General features: G+C 45.0%; 1 protein-coding gene across 1 annotated transcript; it reads left to right on the top strand.

The window, feature by feature from the left end:
• The first annotated feature begins 1,829 nt into the window (after positions 1 to 1,829).
• On the top strand, positions 1,830 to 21,202 carry yap1 (Yes1 associated transcriptional regulator). Its single transcript, XM_088381105.1, has 8 exons — positions 1,830 to 2,541; positions 3,668 to 3,903; positions 11,268 to 11,386; positions 12,543 to 12,656; positions 16,783 to 16,940; positions 17,985 to 18,118; positions 18,642 to 18,754; positions 18,894 to 21,202. Exons 1-8 carry the CDS (start codon positions 2,341 to 2,343, stop codon positions 19,127 to 19,129), a joined length of 1,311 nt encoding a protein of 436 aa, XP_088237231.1. The 5' UTR covers positions 1,830 to 2,340; the 3' UTR covers positions 19,130 to 21,202.
• Positions 21,203 to 22,418: the final 1,216 nt, after the last annotated feature.

Raw genomic sequence — 22,418 nt, 5'->3', positions numbered from 1 at the left:
AACATGGGTCTGTTCTAAAAATAGCTCACCAGTGATGCGACACTCTTAAACATTTCTTCATGTACCAAATATTCTTATTTTGAATATTTTGAAGAAACTAAGAATATTAGTTCAACGAGAAAAAAATGCTTTTATTTACCCTTTTTTTTAATCTCATGAAACAGCTTGCAGTTACACATGTCAAACTGTAGGGGGCACTAGATCTCCTTTGTGCTGTAACACGATCCAACCCGTAATCCAATCACATCAGGCGAGCGTAACACAAGTGACCCATAAATTGATTGACAGTAATACAGTTTGAAGACATGAGAGGATATTGGAAGGCAGCACACAAATTTTAATGGAGGAGTCGGGCTGGGGGGGAGGACAGATGCCTGAAAAGATGTTGACCAAACATGAGACCACCTCCAAGTGGGTGGTCCACTCCCATCGCTGCCGACTGTCCCTTTAATATGTCTCACTGCCTTACAGTGGCAACCACTAGCAAGGCTGCTGGCTACTTTTCGTTCTTTCATAATATAAAAAAAAAAAAAAAATTGCACTATATACAAAGATCCAATTGAGAACATGCAACAATGAATACAGCCTTTTAGAACACGCATAACACAAAAATGAGCATGTGATTGGTGGCTCCAAAGCCCTTAATCTGCTTTACATTGTTTCAAGGCCTTTTAATAGGGCTCCATCCTAATCATTCATTCAGCGAGATGTATGGGAAACAGAGCCTGCGCGTCCACAGACACTGGATCTTGACAAAATGATTTCTCAATGGAAGAGGGGTCTCATTAGCATGACAATTGTGGGAACTCCATGCATCACTTTTCATGAAAGACTGTAAAAAAAGAGTGAAAGGGAGAGAAAACTAGTGCCATTATGTGTCACGCTTGAAAAAAAGGTGGGATTTTTTTTGTAAAAGGACGGATTATGCTAGGATGTCATATTTTGTACATTGTCACATACAGTCAATAATGGCTTTACAAAAAAAATAATACTGCTATTTTTTTTAACTTTTTTTCAATAGAGATGCAAGTAAACAAGTCGGCGGTTAGCATGTGACCTAACATCATTTTAATTCAATTACGCAAGTACGCAACAACACAATTCAACTTCATGTTGACTGGGAGACAAAATGTACATTGGGAATGAAGCAAACAAACACACAAAACCATTTGGGTGCTTTGGTGTAACACTTTGCAAATGGGCCGCATGTCACTGTTGTTTGACCCACGGGAGGTCTTCCAGGGTGGCTCCTTTGGGCACCTGACATAACAAATGTTTTCATATAAATGATGTCATTCTTGTGTGTGTGGCCTCAAAACTTGACCACAGTTGCCATATTGGCGGATGAAATAATCTAATAGGCCTGCATGACTCTCATTGTGGTTTGGTGTCCCCATTCAACATAAAATTTATAACCGCATAAATGTAAAATAAGATTTGTTACTTATTATTAAAAAAAAGTGGCAATTCATTTGCATAAGATGCTAATAAGTATTATATTATGAGCTACAAGTATTTAAAAAAATGTTAAAGCCGATTATGAGTCATGCATCAATTTAATATAAATAAATATTGTCAGCGTTTATGAGAAACCATCCGTATTATACCTCTTCCTAAATAAGCAAGGCTATCTCAAAATTGAATTTAAATACTCATTTAAATCTACTATTGAAGGCGTTTCCTTAAGGAAAGTTGATGGAGTTGGAGTCCCCCCACCTCCCCCACTCCCCGAACCTAGCTTGTACCTTTAAAGAACTGCTCCTGTCCCGGTTGGAGGCTAGCCCCGCCTCTGGAGAAGACGTCCCATAAAGTTTCATGTCCTGCCCAAAGTTTAGATTTGACTGGGGCGAAACTTTTTTTTCTCTCTCTCTCTCCCTCCTCCAAAGTGAGCAGCGGAGATTGATCCTGCCAGCAACGAACGGGCTCATTTCGGGCCCAAACTACAACATTTCGGACGTGGTGGAGGGTGGGGAGGGGGGACTTGTGTGTGTGCGTCGACATTTTGTTTGGAGTGGAAAAGTTTTTGGATCGGGACGACAGCAAAAGACTTCCAGATATGCGCTTTGTTGTCTCTTGGAGAATGCCCGCAAGTAACAACCACAATTCGTCGACTTTGTGTGCACAGTTCGACAGCTAACAACTTTTCGGTTGGGGGGGAAAGTTTAGGATGAATCGGGACAACTTTTTCTGAGCAGCGTCGACATTTTTTTTTTCTCTTTTGCACATTTCCTGCTGCGTGAAAAATCCAAGGAAAACAAGTTCGGGATTTGTTTTTTCCCACTTTTTTCCTCGGGGGGTTGTTTTTTCCTCAACTTTGGCTCGGCAGATTTTTTCTGGACAATGGATCCGAGCCAGCACAACCCTCCGGCCGGACACCAGATCGTCCACGTCCGGGGCGACTCGGAGACTGATTTGGAGGCTCTCTTCAACGCCGTCATGAACCCCAAAAACACCATCGTCCCCCCCTCGGTGCCTATGAGGATGAGGAAGCTGCCCGACTCCTTCTTCAAGCCGCCCGAGCCCAAGTCACACTCCAGACAAGTAAGTCCCCCCTGCCTGCCCCCCACCCCCCCAGGGGGCCTCCGAGGCCCAGCTCGGTGTCGGTTCCGACCCAGACAGCAGGCCCGTCCTGTTAGGGAGGGGGAGCCACTTCCCCTCGACCCATTTTATCCCTTGCCAAATGTGCTTAAAACTGTCAACATAACGTGTAGTTGTTGAAAATGTCAGAAAATGACAACCCAATCACTGCAGCTCAATTGTGTTTAATGACTTGGCAGACTGAGTTTTGCCAGTGGAAATGTTGCTTTTTTTTGTTGCTCTTTTTATCTACACCAAATTGATGTTTTGTTGAGTCCAATTTGCAGCCCACAATTCCATTTTGCCCTATTTGTGCCTCTTTTCCTCCCCCACCCTCAACCCATACCCACAACTGTTGCTGCTCCTCTTTGGAAGTTTGTTGGCCAGTGCGCGTGCGTGAGCAATTCCCAACCCCCTTCTCCCCTCCCTGCCTCCCTCCTTCCTCTTGCATCCCTTTCTGCCTGCACCCCCCCACCCCCCTTTTCCCTTCCTTTCCCTTCCTTCAAGGGCCGACTACAAGCTTGCCTCCACACGCAAAGCTTCCTAACATAGATACAGTATAAAGTTGTAATTAGAACATAAAGAATGCTTGTGGAAAAAAACTTACCACTGCTGTTTTGTCGCATTTTAAAAATAGAGATATGCTGCTAGGGGGTCATTTATGTCCCATCAATGTACAATCTGCAACCATTTTTGTGCTAAATCAAAATGTGGTTTCTGGTTGGATCTGAAAGAATCGGTCGCACAATGCTATAATGTTGATGTACACATACAATAAAAAGAACAGGCAACACAAAAGTCCTGGAAAGTATCACTTCGGGCCAACTTGGACAGCTCCATTTTACGTGAAACTAGTTTGTCCAGTCACAATTGAGACAAGGCGGCGAGAGGTGTGTGTGGCTCACTACTATCAATATCTGCAAACCGAAAGTATAGTAGAAATTTAAAAACAGCTGACCTCCACTTAAGCAGTAATTCTTTTGCGTGCCACTAGAGGGCGCGTGCATACCTCTCAGGGTACACATTCATACTACATTTTTAAGAATCACCGTTGTAAAGATGTGCTTCTTGTTTTTGTCGCCCCTCACAGGCGAGCACGGACGCGGGCACCGGTGGCACGCTCACTCCGCACCACGTGCGCGCCCACTCCTCGCCCGCCTCCCTGCAGATGGGCGCCGTTTCCGGGGGCTCCCTGTCCGGCATGCCGCCGGCAGGCGCTTCCCCCCAGCACCTGCGACAGTCGTCGTACGAGATCCCGGACGACGTGCCCCTCCCCCCGGGATGGGAGATGGCCAAAACCGCTTCGGGCCAGAGATACTTCCTCAAGTAAGAGCATCAACTCAATCCAACTAGTAGTGTTATATTTTGTAGGTTTTAATTTGGCATAAAAACGTAACCCCACCAAAAACCCCTTTCGTTGGGTTTCCCAAACTTTTTTTTGCCCACGAGCAAACATATCTGGTTTCAAACCGTGTTGTCATCGTCTAGCGCTTAAGGTGTCCAACCTCGGAATGTGCCAAGTGATACGGTTGTATTGACACAACCAAAGTCTTTGAAAAGTTGGGTGCGAAATCAGAGCCGCTGTACGTTATGCCGATTGCAGTCTTGCGACGGGCCCACAATGGCGACCAGTCCTCCCAAACGCAGTCAATTGTAGGTTATTACATTTAGCTAGCGAACAAGACGAGTCTTTAGCGGGCCGTGTGCGGAGTTCCTCAGGGTTCGCCGGGGAGACAAAAGGGCCAGTGTGGTGGCCTCGGCAGACACAAGTACGCCAGCGTCATCTGCTAACCTGTCAATCTGGATGCTACTCCCTGTCGCCAATAACGTCAATCTTATAATTAAATGTATATTATTTTCTATATCATTTGCTAAGAAAAGTCAGATCAAAATTCATAATATTATGTTCATCAAATGATACACTCAGTATGTTATTTATATTTATTTTTTCCGTTTTAGGCTTGGCTTAGTACACCTTTGTAACTTTTCAAGGCCCATTAAAGGGTGTCAGTTTTAACAGGAGTGACTTAGCGCTTAGCCGTTATTGCATAATCACTCCGGAGCAGCTCATTTTGACGCCAGAGCTCAGCCCATCTCCTGTCTCTGCTGCAACAAATTTAACAACAACAACAACAAAAACAGCAACCGCACAAATCTGATCCATTCCGATTCACTCTGGATGAAAAAATAAATTTTGCTGCCAGATGATGAAAGGCTTCACACATCTGGACCACATCTGTAGCGTTTCAAAGAAATATGTGTGTGTTTAGGATCAGGGGGTTGGTGTTTTGCAAACTCTCCCAGGATCGCTGCCGTTGTTAAAAACCTGATAATTATTCACTTTGACGGGATAAATTAAGTTGAGCGAAAGCCAGTTTGTGTGTACTTGAAGCTATTTTGTCTCCGATTCTTGGATTCAAAGTTGGCCGCCTTCTTTTCATGTGGAATCGTATGTTGGCTGGCTGCGGAAGAAAGCCCGAAAAAAACGTAATTTAAAAGTAGCGCTAGCAAGAGTCAAACAATAGTGAAAGGATGGAAAATCACAGCACTCTCATTCGATGGAATCATCGATAATAATCGATTCTGGAATGATTCAACCGTTGGAGCCCCTACAAAAAAAAAAACACACACACCTCTTGAAATACATTTGCTCCACCAAAACAAAGTTCAAAGCAGGAAGCAAAACTTTGTACTGGCTTGCAACCCGCTAAAATGTGAAAGAAAATCGCGCATCAGAGCACCGACATTCGATCTGGAGCACAGACGGCCTTCGGCTGCCGCTGCTGGAAAAGACACTCCCCTATTTATAAACAGGCCGGCTCTTGACACCCAAGTGTTGAGGCCGAGTGGCGAAGCCCAGAGAGCGAGCGAACGAGGGGCCGGGGGGCCGACGGACAAGCGGCGCGTCGGCTCACGTTTCGCTCAGTTGTCTCCATCGGCCTTGTCAATCCGGGCTGGACCGGGAATTCCCTGGGCAGTTGTTTATGAGCAATCTGTCGGACGGCGGCACAGTGGGTGATGGGCCTCCGAAGATCACGTCAATGGAGCGCCATCGGCCCTCTTTTAGCCGAGTTAAATAGCAGCCACATGGAGATTAGCAGAAAATTGCAGGGAGGGGCTGTTTTTTTTTTTTTTTTTTTATATAACCTTGCTTCTTAAAAGCAACATATTTCATAAAGTTATCCCAAATAAATACAACAGCAATAATTAGTAGCGAGGGCTCCAGGAGCAATTATGATGTCGCTTGAATTGCCCAATTGTTCCATGAGAAAGAAAAACACCTCCAATTTAAAGAGAGCTCCAACGTCAACAAAGTCTGTTGACCTTTCCTCCTCTTTCTTCCAGCACTTAGCTGTGGCTTTTGATTTATGACAGCGGGGAGGTTGGGTCACCTTGCTTGGTGCTGGCTGACTGGGGGGCGGGGGTGGGGGAGGGTCATAAACTAATGAAGGTTTCTAATTTAGACGCACCGGCCAACTCGAAGGGGTAATCACTGTTTCCGGACGCTTATTAAATGCAGCTTTTAGTCCGTGGGAAGTCGGCCCTAAGCTGGGGTGAGCTTCTTTGTAGGACGAGGGAGGGGGAGGGGGGTGTTGGTTGTTATTATCTGGCCTCAGGGGCAGGTAGAGCCATTCGCTGAAGGCCGATTGTCTCTTCCCAATTGGATTTTAAACACTTTAGAAAGGGCGACCTTTCCCACGTCCGCTTGTCTTTTTTTTTCTTTTTATAAGCATCACGAAACAATTTAAGTTTTCAAGTCACAGACCCTGAAACAAGGTCGAGGCGATTATTTTTGCTCCTAAATATAGCAGCAAATATCTCCATCGCCATCTCGTTCGGTCAATTGTGGAATATTACTGAGACTTGTATGTGTATGTATTTTTCCGCCCCAAAAGTAGCCCAGTGCGTCCTGAGCTTGTAATTTGATTTCACTCCAGTTTGTTCTGCGCAAATGACGTTGGGGAAGGCGGCATCGTGAGCCTGTGTGAAGAGCTCATTTGGACTAACTTTGTGTTTGACAAACTTTTGCTTTATTGACCACACACACAGACAAGACCCTTCCTGTTCCACGGCGGGGGCTGTCAGCTCAGTACACAAATGGGACTGTGAGAAAGTCGAGCCCCGTGTTTACCAAAGTCTTGATGTAACACCTCTGTCCCAGACATCAATGCTTCCACTGTCAGCTGAGGACATCTCGGACTTGGGAAGTGGGTCTCATCAGGTGGCGTCGGGGGTTAAACTTACCCAAAGATCGGGTTGTTCAAATCACCAGAAAAGATTGTTGATGTTCAAATGACCTCCAACACAGAAACAACTGCGATAAGTTTTTGGCTTGACAAAATTAGCCTAATAGGTAAAAGTAAAAGTAGCTTTCTACTTTACAAATTCAAATTTATGGCTAAAATTTGAACTAAAGTACATTTCAAAATAGAGCTTAGCTGGACAAATCCAAAGTTAAAGCTCAAAATTAAACTTGGATCAATGAAATTGTAATTGGCTTGATGAATAGAAGCTAACAGCTAAAACTGAAGCTAACGTCGCTATTGAATTAGATGACTGAATCTTTGAGGTTCTTGAATGGCGGCCGCATTCAACAGAATAGTTTATTACGTGCGATCAACTAACACCTTCAAGGAGTAACCTATTAAAGCTGACAAATACACATTTCTGTTTTGGGGGTGAACAAAAACAGCAGCGGCGCTAAAGCCACACTTTCTTTAGCTGCATCTTGTCGAAACAAACGCCTCTTCAAAGGGAAACTTAAAGCCACAATGGGGTCACGGAGGTTGCCCCAATAATCTCTCTTGATGATGTCCTGCTGATAGAGAGGCAACCAGGCATCCCCCGGCCTGACCAGAGCCGAGGTGGTCATCCTCATTTTAGGGGCCTGATTACATCGGCCCCCCCTCGGTGCCCTCTTTAGTCCCTGGCTTCAACCACCTTCTGAGCGTGTACCCCCGGTCTGGGGGCACCTCGGGACCACCATTTCTAAAATCTGACAACTCCTCTCTAGGGGGGGGCTTTTTCATTAGAGACACTCACCAAGTGCATTCAACTTTCAGTTCTGGTCTAACTTTGTAACAATGGAGTGTTAGCACTTGTGAATTTTCAGATGTGATCATTCTCGGGCGGATGCGAGGTTTCATGGTTATTTTCCATAAAAACATGGAAACAACTCAATGACCTAAGCTATTGTTTTGTACGCTGATGATTCTGAAGCTCTGAACAACCCCCCCCACCCCCCCACTCCCTCTTTCACAGCAGGACATTATAAATAACACCCGCGCAATAAACGCCACATTGATTAGTGGCCCGTCCATCAAGGACACGTCGATGGTCCGGGTGAATCCAGAGTCGTCAGCTGAGCCGCATGAGACCACAATGATGGTTCAAAAGAGTATCTTAACAACCAATCAGTTTTCATATACTGGAGCTGGTTGTGAATGTAGTGTAAAGACAAATGATTAGAACGGAGGTGCCCATGGGTTCAAAATCGTGACTTCACTTCATTCTTAATAACAAGCGGGCCTTTGAGTGGACGGAAATAGCACAAGGCTGCCATCTCATCCGCCGCCTAAGTAAAGTCCGCTTACACATGATTAGTGTTGCATTTGTAGTATTTCCACAGCAGAATACCTCAAGCTCGCCACAGAGCTTTGGGTTTCAAAAACACACTGGTTTAACGTTTTTCATCTGTTTGTATGACCAAATTCCGATGAAATTTATCAAGTTAAAACCAAAACAAAAGGAGCTAGTCAAATGTAGCTTGGTTTGATAAAGTCACGCTAAAAGTCAGGTCATAGCTAGCTTAACTTGTTAAATTAAAGCTAGGTGCTAAAAGACAAGCGCATCACCAACAATTCCTCGCGGCAACTGGTGGGCCGCCCCACCCCAACAGTTGTCGCTGCATTTTTTTGTTTCATGTTTCGCCCACAGGAAGTGGTGTCCGTCCCGGGCCATATCGGGTTGGCTGAATGGATTATCTTTTAGTTTTACAGCTCGGTGATTAATCACAGACGGCTTGTAACTCATTGACCCGCTTGCCAAGTTAGTAAATGTTTCAAAGACGGAGTTGTGGTGAGGCGGAAGTGATTTGATTTTCTCACTTCTTTTGATCATCAACTGTTTTTTTGTCCAACAACTATCTTGATAGAAAAGTCAATTGGATGGCAAGAAAAGCACTTCAAATAGCCATGTCCTAACTTTACCTTATGTTTATGAAACACGATAAAATAAATTCAGTGTGTTGTCTGTAAACTTATGTTAAGCAATTGAGCCTATCTGAATAAATATAGTGTGAAAGTTGACAAAGCAAATAGTCATTAGGGTGATAAAAAAATACCAATAGTGATCACATGTAGCACTTTTAAAAAGCGTGTGACATTTTTATTTAATTACAATTTTGACTTTTGATGTGGGCCAACAAATACCATGCAGAGGGCCCATGTTCGGCCCGCGGACCGGATTTTAGATACGACAGCTTTACAGGGAGGCAAAGAATGGAAAAACCTAAATATTTGTAGTTCCGCATGCTGCTGTACTTGGATCGCATCAAAACCTCCCTTCCTTATCCAACTGCTTCTCTCCCATTATAATAAATGTCATAGTTTCCATAATGGGAAGCAGAGGTCAAGGCGAGGGGACCACAGCAACTCGGGCAGCCATTCGCTTTCCGAGGGGGGGGGAGAAAGCTTCCGTGGATGTTTTTTTCCTCTCTTTCAGTCCTTTTCTCTATTGGACAGTTGTATCTGGCCGCTCCCTGTGACCCCTCTTTCTCAAGGGGGCCCCTTCGGTCTGAGCAGTTCCAGCTACTTTGCTTGCTTTGCTATGGGTGTGTGTGTGCGTTTGTGTGTGTGTGAGGGCCACGAGGGGGGCAGGGGGTCCGGGGTCGGGGATTTGGCAGCTCCTTTGATCAGTAAAGCATAAACAAGAGGGGGGCTTCAAAATGGGTTGCATTGTGCAGTGGAGGGTGGTTGGGGTTGGGGCTGTGGGGCTCCAGGAGGAGTGCTGAGTCAGCCCCCCCCTCCAAAAAAAAAAAACCGAAGGGCCTGACCGGCAGGTTGGGATTATGGCCGAGGCTAAAGAGAAACCTAATAGTCAAACTTTATCTGACATTTTTGCTTGGATTTGGCGAGTCGTGAACTAATCTGATAGCGTTACCATTAGATTGAATTTGTCAAGTCAAGAACTATTTTCAGAGAAACTTTACTTAGCTTCAATTTATTTAGCTAAGATCCATTTCCAGTGCAACTATAGTTTTTGCTTGTCCAACCTAAAACTATTTTCATAGTAACTTTTCTTTTCTGCGAATTATTTGTACGTTAGCTTTTTGCTTGAGTTCATTAAGATAACTGACTTCGAAATGATTAAACTACAAACTAACTAACCCACCCATGAGTTGCGGCCCCCACGTAAACAAACTGCTGGAATCCGCCGCCTGTTTTGTTTGAGCCGAGGGACGTCAAAAAAAAAAAAAAAAAGAGAACATGTGAATGCTGCGGGGTTTTAGGTCGTAGCTCAGTCTGCGCTTTTGTCAAGCAGGTGAAAGCTTTGTAAATGTGGCGCCAGATTGTTAAAGCCCCTGACACTCCACAGTGTTTAAGGGGGCTTCCAGGAAAGAAAAAAAAAAAAGAAGGACCCCCTGCGTTGAGCCCTGGGACTGACCCTCCCTCAATAGAGAGGGTCCCGCTCAGGAGAGGAGGGCTTCCTGTATTAGCTTTCCATCTTAATCAAGCAACAAGTACCAACAAAGCACTAATTATCAATGCCTTCACAGAATGCGACACAATACCCCAACCCCGACACCCACCGCAATCCTCCCTAAAGCCCCTCCCGACCCCCCCTCGCTGCCAGGCAAAGAGGAGCCGTGAAATAGATGCAGAAACATTGTTCCGCCCTTCACTTGTTGTTTTCAAAGCTTCGGGACCGGCGCCTCACCTGAGGCTTGCCTCCACCAAGGCGTGTTGTTGTGATTTGCTCTGGTCACGTCACTTAATGCGCTCAGTAATTAGTTGTAAAAAGGATAAACATAACTTTCCAAAATACCGAACTATTCAACAATTAAGTGCAGATCTTTAAAAAAAAAAAGAAAAAAAAAATTTGTATCAAATGACTGAAAATTCCTTAAAAATGTACTTGTTACAAAACTACAAAAAAATTGATGCAAAGCAAAAAATACCAAAATATTACGCTAAAAATATGCACAATTAGAATTCTGATATTTGATAACTATATGTCAAAATAAACATATATATAAGGAAAAAAATATTAGAACAAGCCACAAAATATTAGACCAAAACCAGCTTTTAGCTTTGAAACACACCTTTAGCGGTAACTAGCTGCTAGCAAGCGCTACCATGTAGCAAAACATCACCGGTTGCCATGTGAAAGCGTTTTCTAAATAAAGTTGTGTTGTATTGTATCTGTTGCCCCGGTGAGAGTGCAGAAACTGTCTCCCACCAGACTGTAAGTGTTTTCACGCTGCCGATTTCCAGAGAATTAAAGGCCAGCGTGTTTTCCAGGCGTGCGTAAGCTGATTTTGGAAGCTAACAGTATCGCTCCCATTGTTCATTTGAAAGCTCTGCGACTGACTCATCAGTTCCTGCGCATCGGCCGCTTCGCAGTAGGCCGACCTCCGTGTTGAACTTTCCCCAAACTGATTGTCTTTATCTTTCTTTGTCTCCCGGCAGCCACATTGATCAGACCACCACTTGGCAGGACCCCCGCAAGGCCCTTCTCCAGATGAGCCAGCCTCCCCCGCCCAGCTCCCTGCCGGTCCAGCAGCAGAACCTGATGAACCCAGCCAGCGGTGTGTTCCCCTCACCTCCCGACACTTTCTTTTTACTTTATTTTGATGTTGAAAAATAATCGTGTTCAAGATAAAAATATCCTTTTTTTTTTTTAAACGGGTCAACAAAAGCTTATTTTTACAAGTGTATTTTTTTCTGAAAGGTGAAACTCTAAATTGTGATAAAATCCATATTGCGCAAGATTTTGTAGGTCAGAGTTAAAACCAAAAAGAAAAAAAATATTTAAAAAATCTGATGTGATGGGAAAAAAATTCAATCATATTTTCAATCAGCATTAAAAAGAATACACACAAAAGCCACACCCCGATTAAAATGTGCTGTAATTTCTGTGAAATTAAATAATCAACCCCTCATTTCATTTCATTTTTCCATTATGCATGAGATTTTGCACACATCTCCTCGCACTCGACTATCTGTCGAGGCATTTCTGCGCTACACGCTAGTCGCTACTCGTAGCTCGCTGAAGTTGGCGTTGCTGGAATTCGCCTGGGGTGAAGTGAGACCCGGGTAGAACGTGACAGGTCCTGTCTGACATGTTTTTCCGTACACCGTGACTCCCAGATTACGCAGGAAGCGTCAACTATCATATCGCTGGCTTCTCATGTTGACAGCTGAAAAAAAAAAAGATTTAGAAGCCAATCAGAGGTGACCATTTGTTCCGACGCTACAGTAGAGTTTCCGATTTAGTGCAACAACCATTTGTTATGTCACAATGTGCGTCAGAGTTGCAGCAAGTTAATTAAAAGTCAAACTTGTATAAGTCTGCGGTGAAAATGTCGCGTTTGGGTTTCCGGCTTGAAATGCTTAAAAAGTGTCTTTTTATAAGTTTAAAGCAAAGATATTTGAAAGCTTATTAAGAATGACGTGCAGACATAAAAAAATGACACTTTATAACTTGTAATCATCATCTAATTGCGCATCATTACGCCAAGATGCTATCGTCAGCGTAACCGCTGCCAATCAAAGGTGTCTTCCCCCACTTTATTTATTTGTTTTGTTTTTTTTGGCAACATAATAACCGATGTTTGGCAACCAGAAGCAGATCTTTGTCAAATACTTATTTGGGTGTTTAATTTCACACCTCGGTTTGTGAGCAGACCATTTGAAGAATCATCGTGTGTGTTTATGTCATACGTGTTGTCCGCCCTCCCCCAGGTCCACTCCCCGAAGGCTGGGAACAAGCCATTACATCAGAAGGTGAAATATACTACATCAACCACAAGAACAAAACCACTTCCTGGCTGGACCCGCGGCTCGACCCCCGCTTCGGTGAGTCCCGTCGTGAAGTCTCTCCGACGTAAACGGGGACTCAAAGTTGTCGTCATAGAAACGCAAACTCCCCCCTGGTGAAGTTCCTCGCAGCTGTAGCAGCCCGAGCGGTGCTTCACTTTGATTTTATTTTGGATGTTGCACCTCCCCTTTGCCCCCTCTTTGCTCTGAAGCAGCACCTAACCTTTTGTCAACCATTTTAGTGTTGGAACAACAGCTGAGTTGCTCGTTAATCCTAGCAACACACACACACCATCCGCCCTCCCTCCCCCTTGTCCCGACCCAAGCTAAAGTTTGACAGGAAGTTTTCTGCCCGGTTAGGAAATAAGCGACAGGACCAGGTATGTGTGATAAGACTTTAAAAAAAAAGTACCATCACATCATCATGGAGCAGACCAAAGCCTGCATGTCTGGTCAGCCAATGTGTGCAGAGTCCAAAACAGAGTTGTAAAGGGAGCGGAGCAGCTGGGAAGGGGAGACGGCGCCTTTGAACATTGAGAAGTCATGAACACACACATGCACACATGGCTCGCGGGCGCCTGATAGTGAGTTTCACCGTGTTAACTGTTGCCGTGCCGCCACTGCAGTCGCAAACAGAGGTGGGCGTGGCTTTTGCATAAGTCTTCACCTTCAAGTTTCTTGCGAGCGAGCGGCTTGCGTTGGAGCCGAAAGCCGTAAAATGTTGCTTTGTTGGAACTCTGCTGCCATGCAGGTGTCCCGTCGTCGGCCAGCCGCTTTGATAATCGAGGCTAATTTGAGCTCTGAGGAGAAAAGCAGCACAGCACCTTTAACGGAGGCCTCTCGCTGGCTTGCCTCACACACACATGCACATGAACATCTAACGCCCCCTCCCAACTCTTTTCGTGAGGCCCAGCGCAGGCACGGCCTCGTTGTGCTGTCGCTCCAGACAGACTTGAATCTCTGCCAATCCTTTTTATTCTGCACTCCAACTCTTAATCTGTTCCAGACCTTTTCAGTCAAAGAAGTCCAATATGTGTGTGTGTGTTTGGGGGAGGCAAGGGAGAGGAAAAAGGGGGCAGGAGTGGGTTCAGGTTTTAAGGGGGGGGGGGAGAAGGAAAAGAACACAGAACATTCAGACGAGATAAGCATGCATCCTTCCCGGAGATGGCGACGGGAAAGAGGAGGAGTTCTATAAAGCAGCTCGCTAACCAGCTAGCCCGCAAGCCTCTTGGTTCTAAGGCCGCTTTGTCAAAGGCGGCCTACGTGTCATGTGACTCTCTTCCGCCTCTTCTGAAAGTCGCAATGATGTCATCTGGAATGTGACTTTTCATGACATTTTGGGGTAAAGAGCTCTAATTGCCGTCAAAGTAGTAGTGACAAGAAAGACGCTCAAAAATGCTAATTGTGTCAAGCCGGCAAACAAAAAACAACACTTAGTCACGTACTCCTACTTAAGCATGTGGTGAATTACATCCATGCTTCGACTTATGAGGGACCATATTTTAAATTTCAGTGCCAAGCTGTTTTATTGATTTCTCTTATTGCTTTTTCAGATTCTTCAGATTTTTTGACCTCCTGTGAACGTTTTGCCTTGTTTATGCTAGTCGGCCATATACTTGAAAGCATTTGTTGGTTGCACATAACAAAACAAAAATTTTAATCATAGTCTGTTAGCATTTCAAGCCCAACCTCTTGGGGCGTGGGGGCGCTTGTGTGTGTCTGTGTGTGTAGCGTAACGCGGCTCCTGGCGCGATGGCCTGATAAGCGCCGGTGTTGCTGGATCGTTATGTTGCGGGCGTGCGTGAAGAAGACAAAAGGCAGACGGCATTAACTTGCTCTCTTATCTCTCTTGGCCCGGCAGCTTAGGCCGCCCTCATGTGTTGCTAACACAAACCCTCTGAATCACACACACACACCCCAAGTCAGCGGCCTCCTTGTGTGTGCGCTATCAGGCTGGCCCTGAAATGAACCTGTCCTTCGCTCCTATCTCGTCCTCTCACGCTCGGCTCGTTCACGCCGGCGATTTTTCTCATTGTTGTCGCATATTCGCCGCGCTTGTTTTGCTTTACTGTTTGGTCTGCGAGGCGGGCCTTTGTTTTCTTTGATCACGTCATTTGGGCGCTAAATGTGAGCCTCGAAGGACATGTTTGAGGACTGTTTAGTTCAAGTGTTTGGGAAGGTTGACCTCCGTCGAGGCCAAACGAGCTGAATTTAGATCAATGTGACAAAAATTAATAATTAATGTTGGCGCAGGGAAAGGAATGTCGTGATGGTAGCTCAAGTAAAGGCATTTTCAGGCCTCTTGTGAGGGAGTAAAATCACATGATTTCTCTCATCCAATCAGTGACCAAAAAATAACACAATATACTCGGTGAAGTTTTTTATTTGTTACAAAAAAAAAATTCTGCAATTTTTGTCATTTTAGATTTGATATAGTTTCACCATCGTTCATTTATCGTAGTGATCAGTAGTAAAAAATATTTTTCCGAAAGCCCAGAAGAAAAGTTGGTAGTCTCCATGAAACAAAACCTAGTTGAAGTTTCTTAAAAAAAAAAACTTTTTAACGATGATGCCAAAGTATTTAAATCTGATTGACTGCTGTCGCCGAAAGCAGTTGAACGCCCTCTAATTTCTTCTCCAAAGTGCCGTCGCCTCGCCTTTGGTGACCACATGACAAGGGTATAAATTTTGGACTGTGGTGGGGGAAAATATGTAACTGTATCATCTTAGGGGGAGGGTTAACTAGTGCCTGAGTCGGCGGAGGGATAGGCGCGAGGCTTTCAGTGTGTGTGGCGGCAGTGAGAAGAAGTGACGAGAAGTAGCACTCTCTCCCATGACTGCATGTGTGTGGGAGGGCAGAAGAAGAAGAGGAGACGGCTCAGTCACTGTGTGGGTGGTGAGGGAGAGAGGGAGTGGGAGGCGGATAGATGGATGTTCGGGAGTCGGGCGGGGGTGTCATTGCTGCTGGGGCCCGCGCAGCTTCCCAGGGAGCGCCCCGGGCTGCGATCCATTCAGCTCCGGGATAGTGTAAACAGACATTGATTGAAAGTGCCGGGGTGGCGGGCGGGACAGCACGGGGAGGGCGAGCGAGACGAGCCCCCCACCGTCCCCACTGCATAAAAATTGTGCCCCCATCAGGGCTTTGTTGTGGTTGGATGCATAAGCAAACACGTCCTGGCATTTACTCTTGCGCCCCTTGTGGTCAGGCTAATTCAAATACAACTGTGAGCCACTTTGCATGCGAAGATTAGCACTGTTTATTAGCCCCCCTCAAAAAAGAAAAACAAAATGGCTAACTTGAAGATCAATCTCTGAGACGTTGCCATCAGTCCTATTTTCATCGATGCATTCAACAAACTTGATCCATTGGTGAACGTGCACGCCATGATGAATCACTGCAAGTCGTTTGATTGCGTAACGAAATGTACTGCGGGTTGTGTGAAAGAGCCTGAAAGTGAGATAAAGAGGCAGGAGCCTGCAGGCTGCAGGGCTCCACTCTGATTTGTTTGGACGGAAAGAAAAAAAAAAACACAATGAAGAGGATAAGTCATGACTGATGCAACGTGGCTGAGCAACAATGCCCGTCTTAGTCAGCCAGTGGGCGGGGATCAGGTCTTACAGGAATCGGGACTGCGCGTGCTATAAAACTTGTGTCGAGACTTCCTGTAGCCTACATAACCTGCTACACTGGCTCGCCTCCAGCCTTTTGGTGAACTTGTAAGTCCTGTTGTGCTGTTTTTTTTTTCTCGAGACGTCACCAAACACTTAAGTCATTACGCACGCACACAGTTTCCGCTCACCAAAGATGGAGAGATGTACTTTATGAATCCCGTAGTAGGAAATGAAGGACATTTGGCTTTGTTTACATGACGCTGATTATCTTTGGGCTATTTTTACAACAGTTCCGGACGCACGTGCGCAAAAACGGAAGCTTGCATAATAATCAGCCGCTTTTAGCTTTTCAATTTGTTTTGACATGCGAGCAAAAGATGGCCGCCAAACCAAATCGGCTAACGTAAAGCTAACACGCAATGCTTTAAAAAAAACGCTACGCAGACCTTGTCAAGATTTGTACATAGCGCCCGTGTAAATAAACCAACCGTGACGAGCTGGTAAAATCTTAATCTTTAAACATGCCCTCGTTCTCGCTGTGTTCCCTTCCCAGCCCTGAACCAGCAGAGGATCTCCCAGAGCGCACCAGTGAAGCAAGGCGGCGGCCAGCTGCCCCCCGCTACCCTCAGCGGCGTCAACCAGCTCAGGCTGCAGAAGATTGAGAAGGAGAGGCTCAGGCTTAAGCAGGAGCTGCTTCGGCAAAGACCTCAGGTCAGGACTGGGGATTTTTAAAAACTAATTTGAGTCCATCCTTTGTGGCTGGGGGAGAAAGAAATAATGATGTCGCAATATTACCATCATAAAGTTTCAAACTACAGAAGAAATTCTCATTTTAAGTTAATTTCCAAAATACATTGCTATTCCACTTTTTACTCTGGAAAAGGCACAAAAATAAAACAGCCTTTATTCACAGGGGAAAAAAAATGACTTAACAGGGCTTTTGTTCTAAATTTAAATGACTTTATTCACACAGAGATGTCAATCATATCAGCATTTTTAATTATACCAAATCTGAGGAGTAATGCAAAAATAATACGACATCATTTCAAAGTTCAGAAATTGGGAACATCATAAACTGCGATGACAATGTGACAGAATGTGACGCTTGCTCAATTTCGAAGACGCACGGAAAAGCAGCAATGTTGTTTTGCTCTTAACAAGCCGAATCTGTTCTAAATTAAAAAGCATGTCGTGTAAACATCCGCAAAAGCGTGCAGATGTTTTTCTTTGCGTCTGTTCGACTCATGTGCGAGTGTGATTGGGCAAACGGCTTTCGTTTTAGAACGCTCCATCTGGAATAACCTTTGAAAGATGACTCATCTCACTTAGAGGTTCAAACTCTCAAAGCCCGCTTTGATGGGCTTCCATTGTTGGGCCATCGAGTCCCGTGACTCATCGGAGGTAATTTTACCACTTCCTAGTGACACATCGCCGCCTCCATGCAGGGTGTGCGGCCCTCCGAGTTCAGGAGTTTACTCAAGACAGCATCCCGGCACCGACACTTTTATGATGACCGCCGTGATGATGAATGGGAGCGGCGATGGACTTGATAAACAAGTTCAAAAGTGTTGGGTGTGACCCGATTTGACTAAAATTGAAAACAAATTCATTTAATGAAAAAATAAATATATCTTTCGAAACGTTCAAGGTTGCCGGACCAGCCTCTTGACCACAGCCCAGTGATGCTAACGTGGCAAGCTAGGCAGCTGATATAACATGACACAAAACCAATGGTGCTCTTTTGGGGGTCCGCAGGAGCTCGCTCTGAGGAACCAGCTGCCCACCAGCATGGAGCAAGACGGCGGTGGCACCACCAACCCCGTGTCCTCCCCGATGGCCCAGGACGCCCGGACCATGACCGCCAACAGCTCAGATCCATTCCTCAACAGGTTGGTTCCGAAAGGCTTTCATTAGCATTTTATAAATCGCCAAATGGTTTTAAATTAGGTCAAGGATTATTCAAAACAAAGTTCTTCCAGTAATTTCAGTACGCTTTTTTTTTTTTAGGTTTTAGTTTTTAAATGTCTTTAACTAGTCAAATCTTTTCAATATATTTTTAACACTGTGAAACTGCCTTGCATTGGTTTGCATTTGTAGCGCCCCCCACTGGTCGACATGAGCAAAAGTTGATTATGAAGCAGGCTGGGAGCTCGAGGTCCAATGAGTAGATGGCCTAATCTCCCCCCACTCCCCCCGCCCACCGACACCACTCCCCAACCCCCAACGCTCACAATGGCCTCATTCATGCCGTCTCGGCTGAACTCTGCCTACATATTTTTCCTCGGCTAATAAGTGCAGCTTGTCAAATGTCGCCCATTCTTTGTCCCTCTTGGTCCGCCCGCCCCTCACCGTCCGATGACATCGGCGTTCAACTTTTAACGACAGCGTGTCGGTTTCCTGTTTGTCCCTCAGCGGGACGTACCACTCCAGGGACGAGAGCACAGACAGTGGCTTGAGCATGAGCAGCTACAGCGTCCCTCGCACTCCCGATGACTTCCTCAACAGCGTGGACGAGATGGACACAGGTGAGCTAATAGTTAGCTTAAGTCAGGGTTCAAAGTACGGTCGATGTTTGGGGGTAGGGTTTTTAAAGTTGGGTTAAGGTTTTAAAGTAGGCTGAACTGCCATGTAGCGACGTGCTGAAGCCCGCTTTTTGCCTCGCAGGAGACCCGCTTCCGACCTCCATGGGCACGCAACCCAGCCGCTTCCCCGACTACCTGGACGCCATCCCGGGGACGGACGTGGACCTGGGCACCCTGGAGAGCGAGAGCATGGCGGTGGAGGGCGAGGAGCTGATGCCCAGCCTGCAGGAGGCGCTCAGCTCCGACATCCTCAACGACATGGAGTCGGTTTTGGCCGCCACCAAGATCGACAAGGAGAGCTTCCTTACGTGGTTATAGAGGGGTAGCGGGGGGCTCGAGGGGGTCCCCTCTTCATCCTCCTGCGCCTTCACCAACGTGCTTTTCACGAGACATTTCAGCGAGCCCGTTTGGACTTTTCCCGTACTCTGCGGCGGCAGTATTCTTCTCGTCTCTCTCCTTTTTATTTTGTCTGTGTCTTCAAGGCTGGCCCATGAGCAGACAATAACGCAAAGGCTCCCCGAAGCTCCATCTCGGGCCTCTGACCCCGTTTGTCTTTCGACGCCTCGTTGTCCTGCAGTTACTCACCTTCTGCGTTTGTTGCACCTTTTTTTTCTGCCTGAGGAACCTAACATGATGTATTGGACAACCGATACGGATTTGGAGCCAAGGTATCAAAAAGGCCTCAAAATTAGGACAGGTGAAGGTTTTTGGCGGGGGGGGGCGACCACATCGCTGCTTGGCTGTGCCAGCGTGTCTAAGTTAAACTTTTTTTTTTTTTTTTAAAGATCAAGTGCCTTCAGCTTTTGTTTTAAGACGGCGAGCGACACGAACAACTTTCATTTTCTCGTACTTTCAAATTGATTTTTAAACGCATTCTAATGGGATGTAGGGATTTTTTTTAGCATCTTTATACCGCAGTCTTACTGGCTTTTATCTTTTTAATGTTTAGTATTAGACTTTTTATAGATAACAGGGCGTGTATAATAGATTAGTTTTTTTTTTGTTTTTACTCTTTTGTTGTCTTTAACTTCACCACATGAAGAAACAACTAGGGATGGGCGAGTACTGATAACCCAGCCTTATTTCAAGGTATCGGGTACTTCCTGAGGCTGCCGATACCAACCACCGATACTTAAGGCAAAGAAGTAGTTGGGCAGTAGTTGGCGTTATACTGCAGCAGTTTGACATCATGTGTGTCGGGAAAAAATAGGTCTATTTACAATATTTTGTGACCGTTACGTTAAATTTTATGCATCAAAAGTACTAGAGGTATCGGTAGTCAGTATCGGCGAGTATCCCCTAGAAACAACGATTCGCGTGCAACTGTGCGGCCCATTGTCTCAACACAAATATTACAAGCTTGTGTCTTTTGGCGACCAATCTTTTTGAACTTTAACCAAAAATACAAAAAAAGAGGACAAGCAGATTTGTCGATTAGTGATATGAAACGACAGCTGAGATGTGTCGGAGCAGGTTGAAGAGTCATGTCGACGGTGAGGTTGAGGTGAAAGAACGCTTTGGAGAGTTTTCTTTCTTTCTTTCTTTTTGGCAGGACTAATTGAGAAACAATCCGTTCTGATCTCAATCAGGACTTGTGGCCGATTCCAAAGATGTTTTGTTTGTTGTTGCTAATTTTGTTGTCAGTTTCGCAGTGATTTGTCAGTCTGTGTATGAACAAAATGTATCATAAGCTAGCGAGAAGAGAAACAAATCGTAGTAAGTTTACCTTGTCTTTTATTTCTTTGTAGTTTTTGCGGCCGTGCCGGTCGTTGCGATTGACTAACCCTGAGATTTGAAAGGATTTTGTGATTTCCAATGTTTTTCCCCGATGTTTACACCACAGTTTGATGGCTAACCTTCAGTATCCTTCGGTAGCGTTAACTTTGGAACTTGATGGAACAATTTTTCGAGCAAGAAACCGTTTTGTATTTTCGCCTCGTGTATAATTGATTTAACTGATGGGTTTAATCGATGTATTCCAAGACGGACAAATAGTGTTGGTGAGAAGAAACAAACAAAAAAAAAAACTAGTGGTACACTACAAGTGCTTGTATTGCATGGCGACGCTTTTCACTTTGGTTGCGACTCGGCGTTGATTTTATGCTTACTTTAGCACGTGGCCGTCAACGGCAACTTTAGCTCGTCGACGGTCATCGCAGTAGCGGTTGAACTAATCACACCAATTTAAAAAAAAAAAAAAAAAAAATTGTGTTTAGAGTTTTCTGAATGCACATGAAATGAATTTATATGCAGCGATGATCTGTTTTGTTTTGATAGATACATGCATGTGTTTTAGAACCATAAAATCTGTTACATTATATATAAATATATATCCCTTCATATACAAACATTGAAATTTGGCTTGAAATAAATATATACTTTGTCGTAAAACTTTGCGGGTGTGGCCCTTTATTTCTACATAGGGTTAGTTTAGATTAAGGCATCTAGGTAAAAGTTTACGAGGGTTAGACATAGATAGAGAGATAGAGAGACAGATATAGAGACAGATAGAGAGAGAGAGAGATACAGAGAGAGAGAGATACAGAGAGAGAGATAGATAATAGAGATAGACGTATAGATAATAGAGATAGACTACTGGCTACTAGCGGCACTTGTCTTTGTCTATCCTTTTTGATATTTCGGGACTTGTTTTCTTGCACTTGTATGCGCTGCTGTGACAAGTAAATTTCCTCGCTGTAGGATGAATAAAGTTCTATCATTATCAGATAGATAGATTGACGGACGGACAGACAGACAGACGGACAGACATTGGATTGCTGGTTTGAAATTTACTTTTATTGTTTTTTTTTAAATAAACATTTATGTTAAAACTTGACTGGTGTTTTATTCCTGAAAATGGCGGTATATCTAATATAGTGTCCGAATGATGTCACAGATATCAAACAGCCAATCAGAAAGTGGGGGTGAGGGCGGGTGTGGCACTTTTCACTTAAACCAGGGGTGTCGACCTCCAATCCTTGAGGGGCCGCGTTCCAACATGTTTTCCAAGTGACCCTCGTTAAGCGCAGGTGCGTGAAAAGTTTTAGCTTCTTTCACGTTCAAAAGGAGCTAAAAGTTTTCACGCACCTGCACTTAACGAGGGAATCACACGGACACTCCATTAGGTACACCGCCATTTTCAAGTGTACCTAATAACAGGCCACTTTATTAGGGACATATCATGGTCAAAGGTCACAGGTATCAAGCTCTAGTCCTCGGGGCCGCATTCCAACATGTTTTCCAAGTGACCCTCGTTAAGCGCAGGTGCGTGAAAACTTTTAGCTTCTTTCACGTTCAAAAGGAGCTAAAAGTTTTCACGCACCTGCACTTAACGAGGGAATCAAACGGACACTCCATTAGGTACACCGCCATTTTCAAGTGTACCTAATAACAGGCCACTTTATTAGGGAACTATCCTGGTCAAACGTCACAAGTGTCAAGCTCTAGTCCTCGGGGCCGCATTCCAACATGTTTTCCAAGTGACCCTCGTTAAGCGCAGGTGCGTGAAAAGTTTTAGCTTCTTTCACGTTCAAAAGGAGCTAAAAGTTTTCACGCACCTGCAGTTAACGAGGGAATCACATGGACACTCCATTAGGTACACCGCCAT

The sequence above is a fragment of the Syngnathus floridae genome, chromosome 7, assembly GCF_059516105.1.
Source record: "Syngnathus floridae isolate MCC-2025c chromosome 7, RoL_Sflo_1.0, whole genome shotgun sequence".
NCBI lineage: Eukaryota > Metazoa > Chordata > Actinopteri > Syngnathiformes > Syngnathidae > Syngnathus > Syngnathus floridae.
Note: the sequence above shows the minus strand (reverse complement) of the source record. Positions and strands in the feature narration are given on the sequence as shown.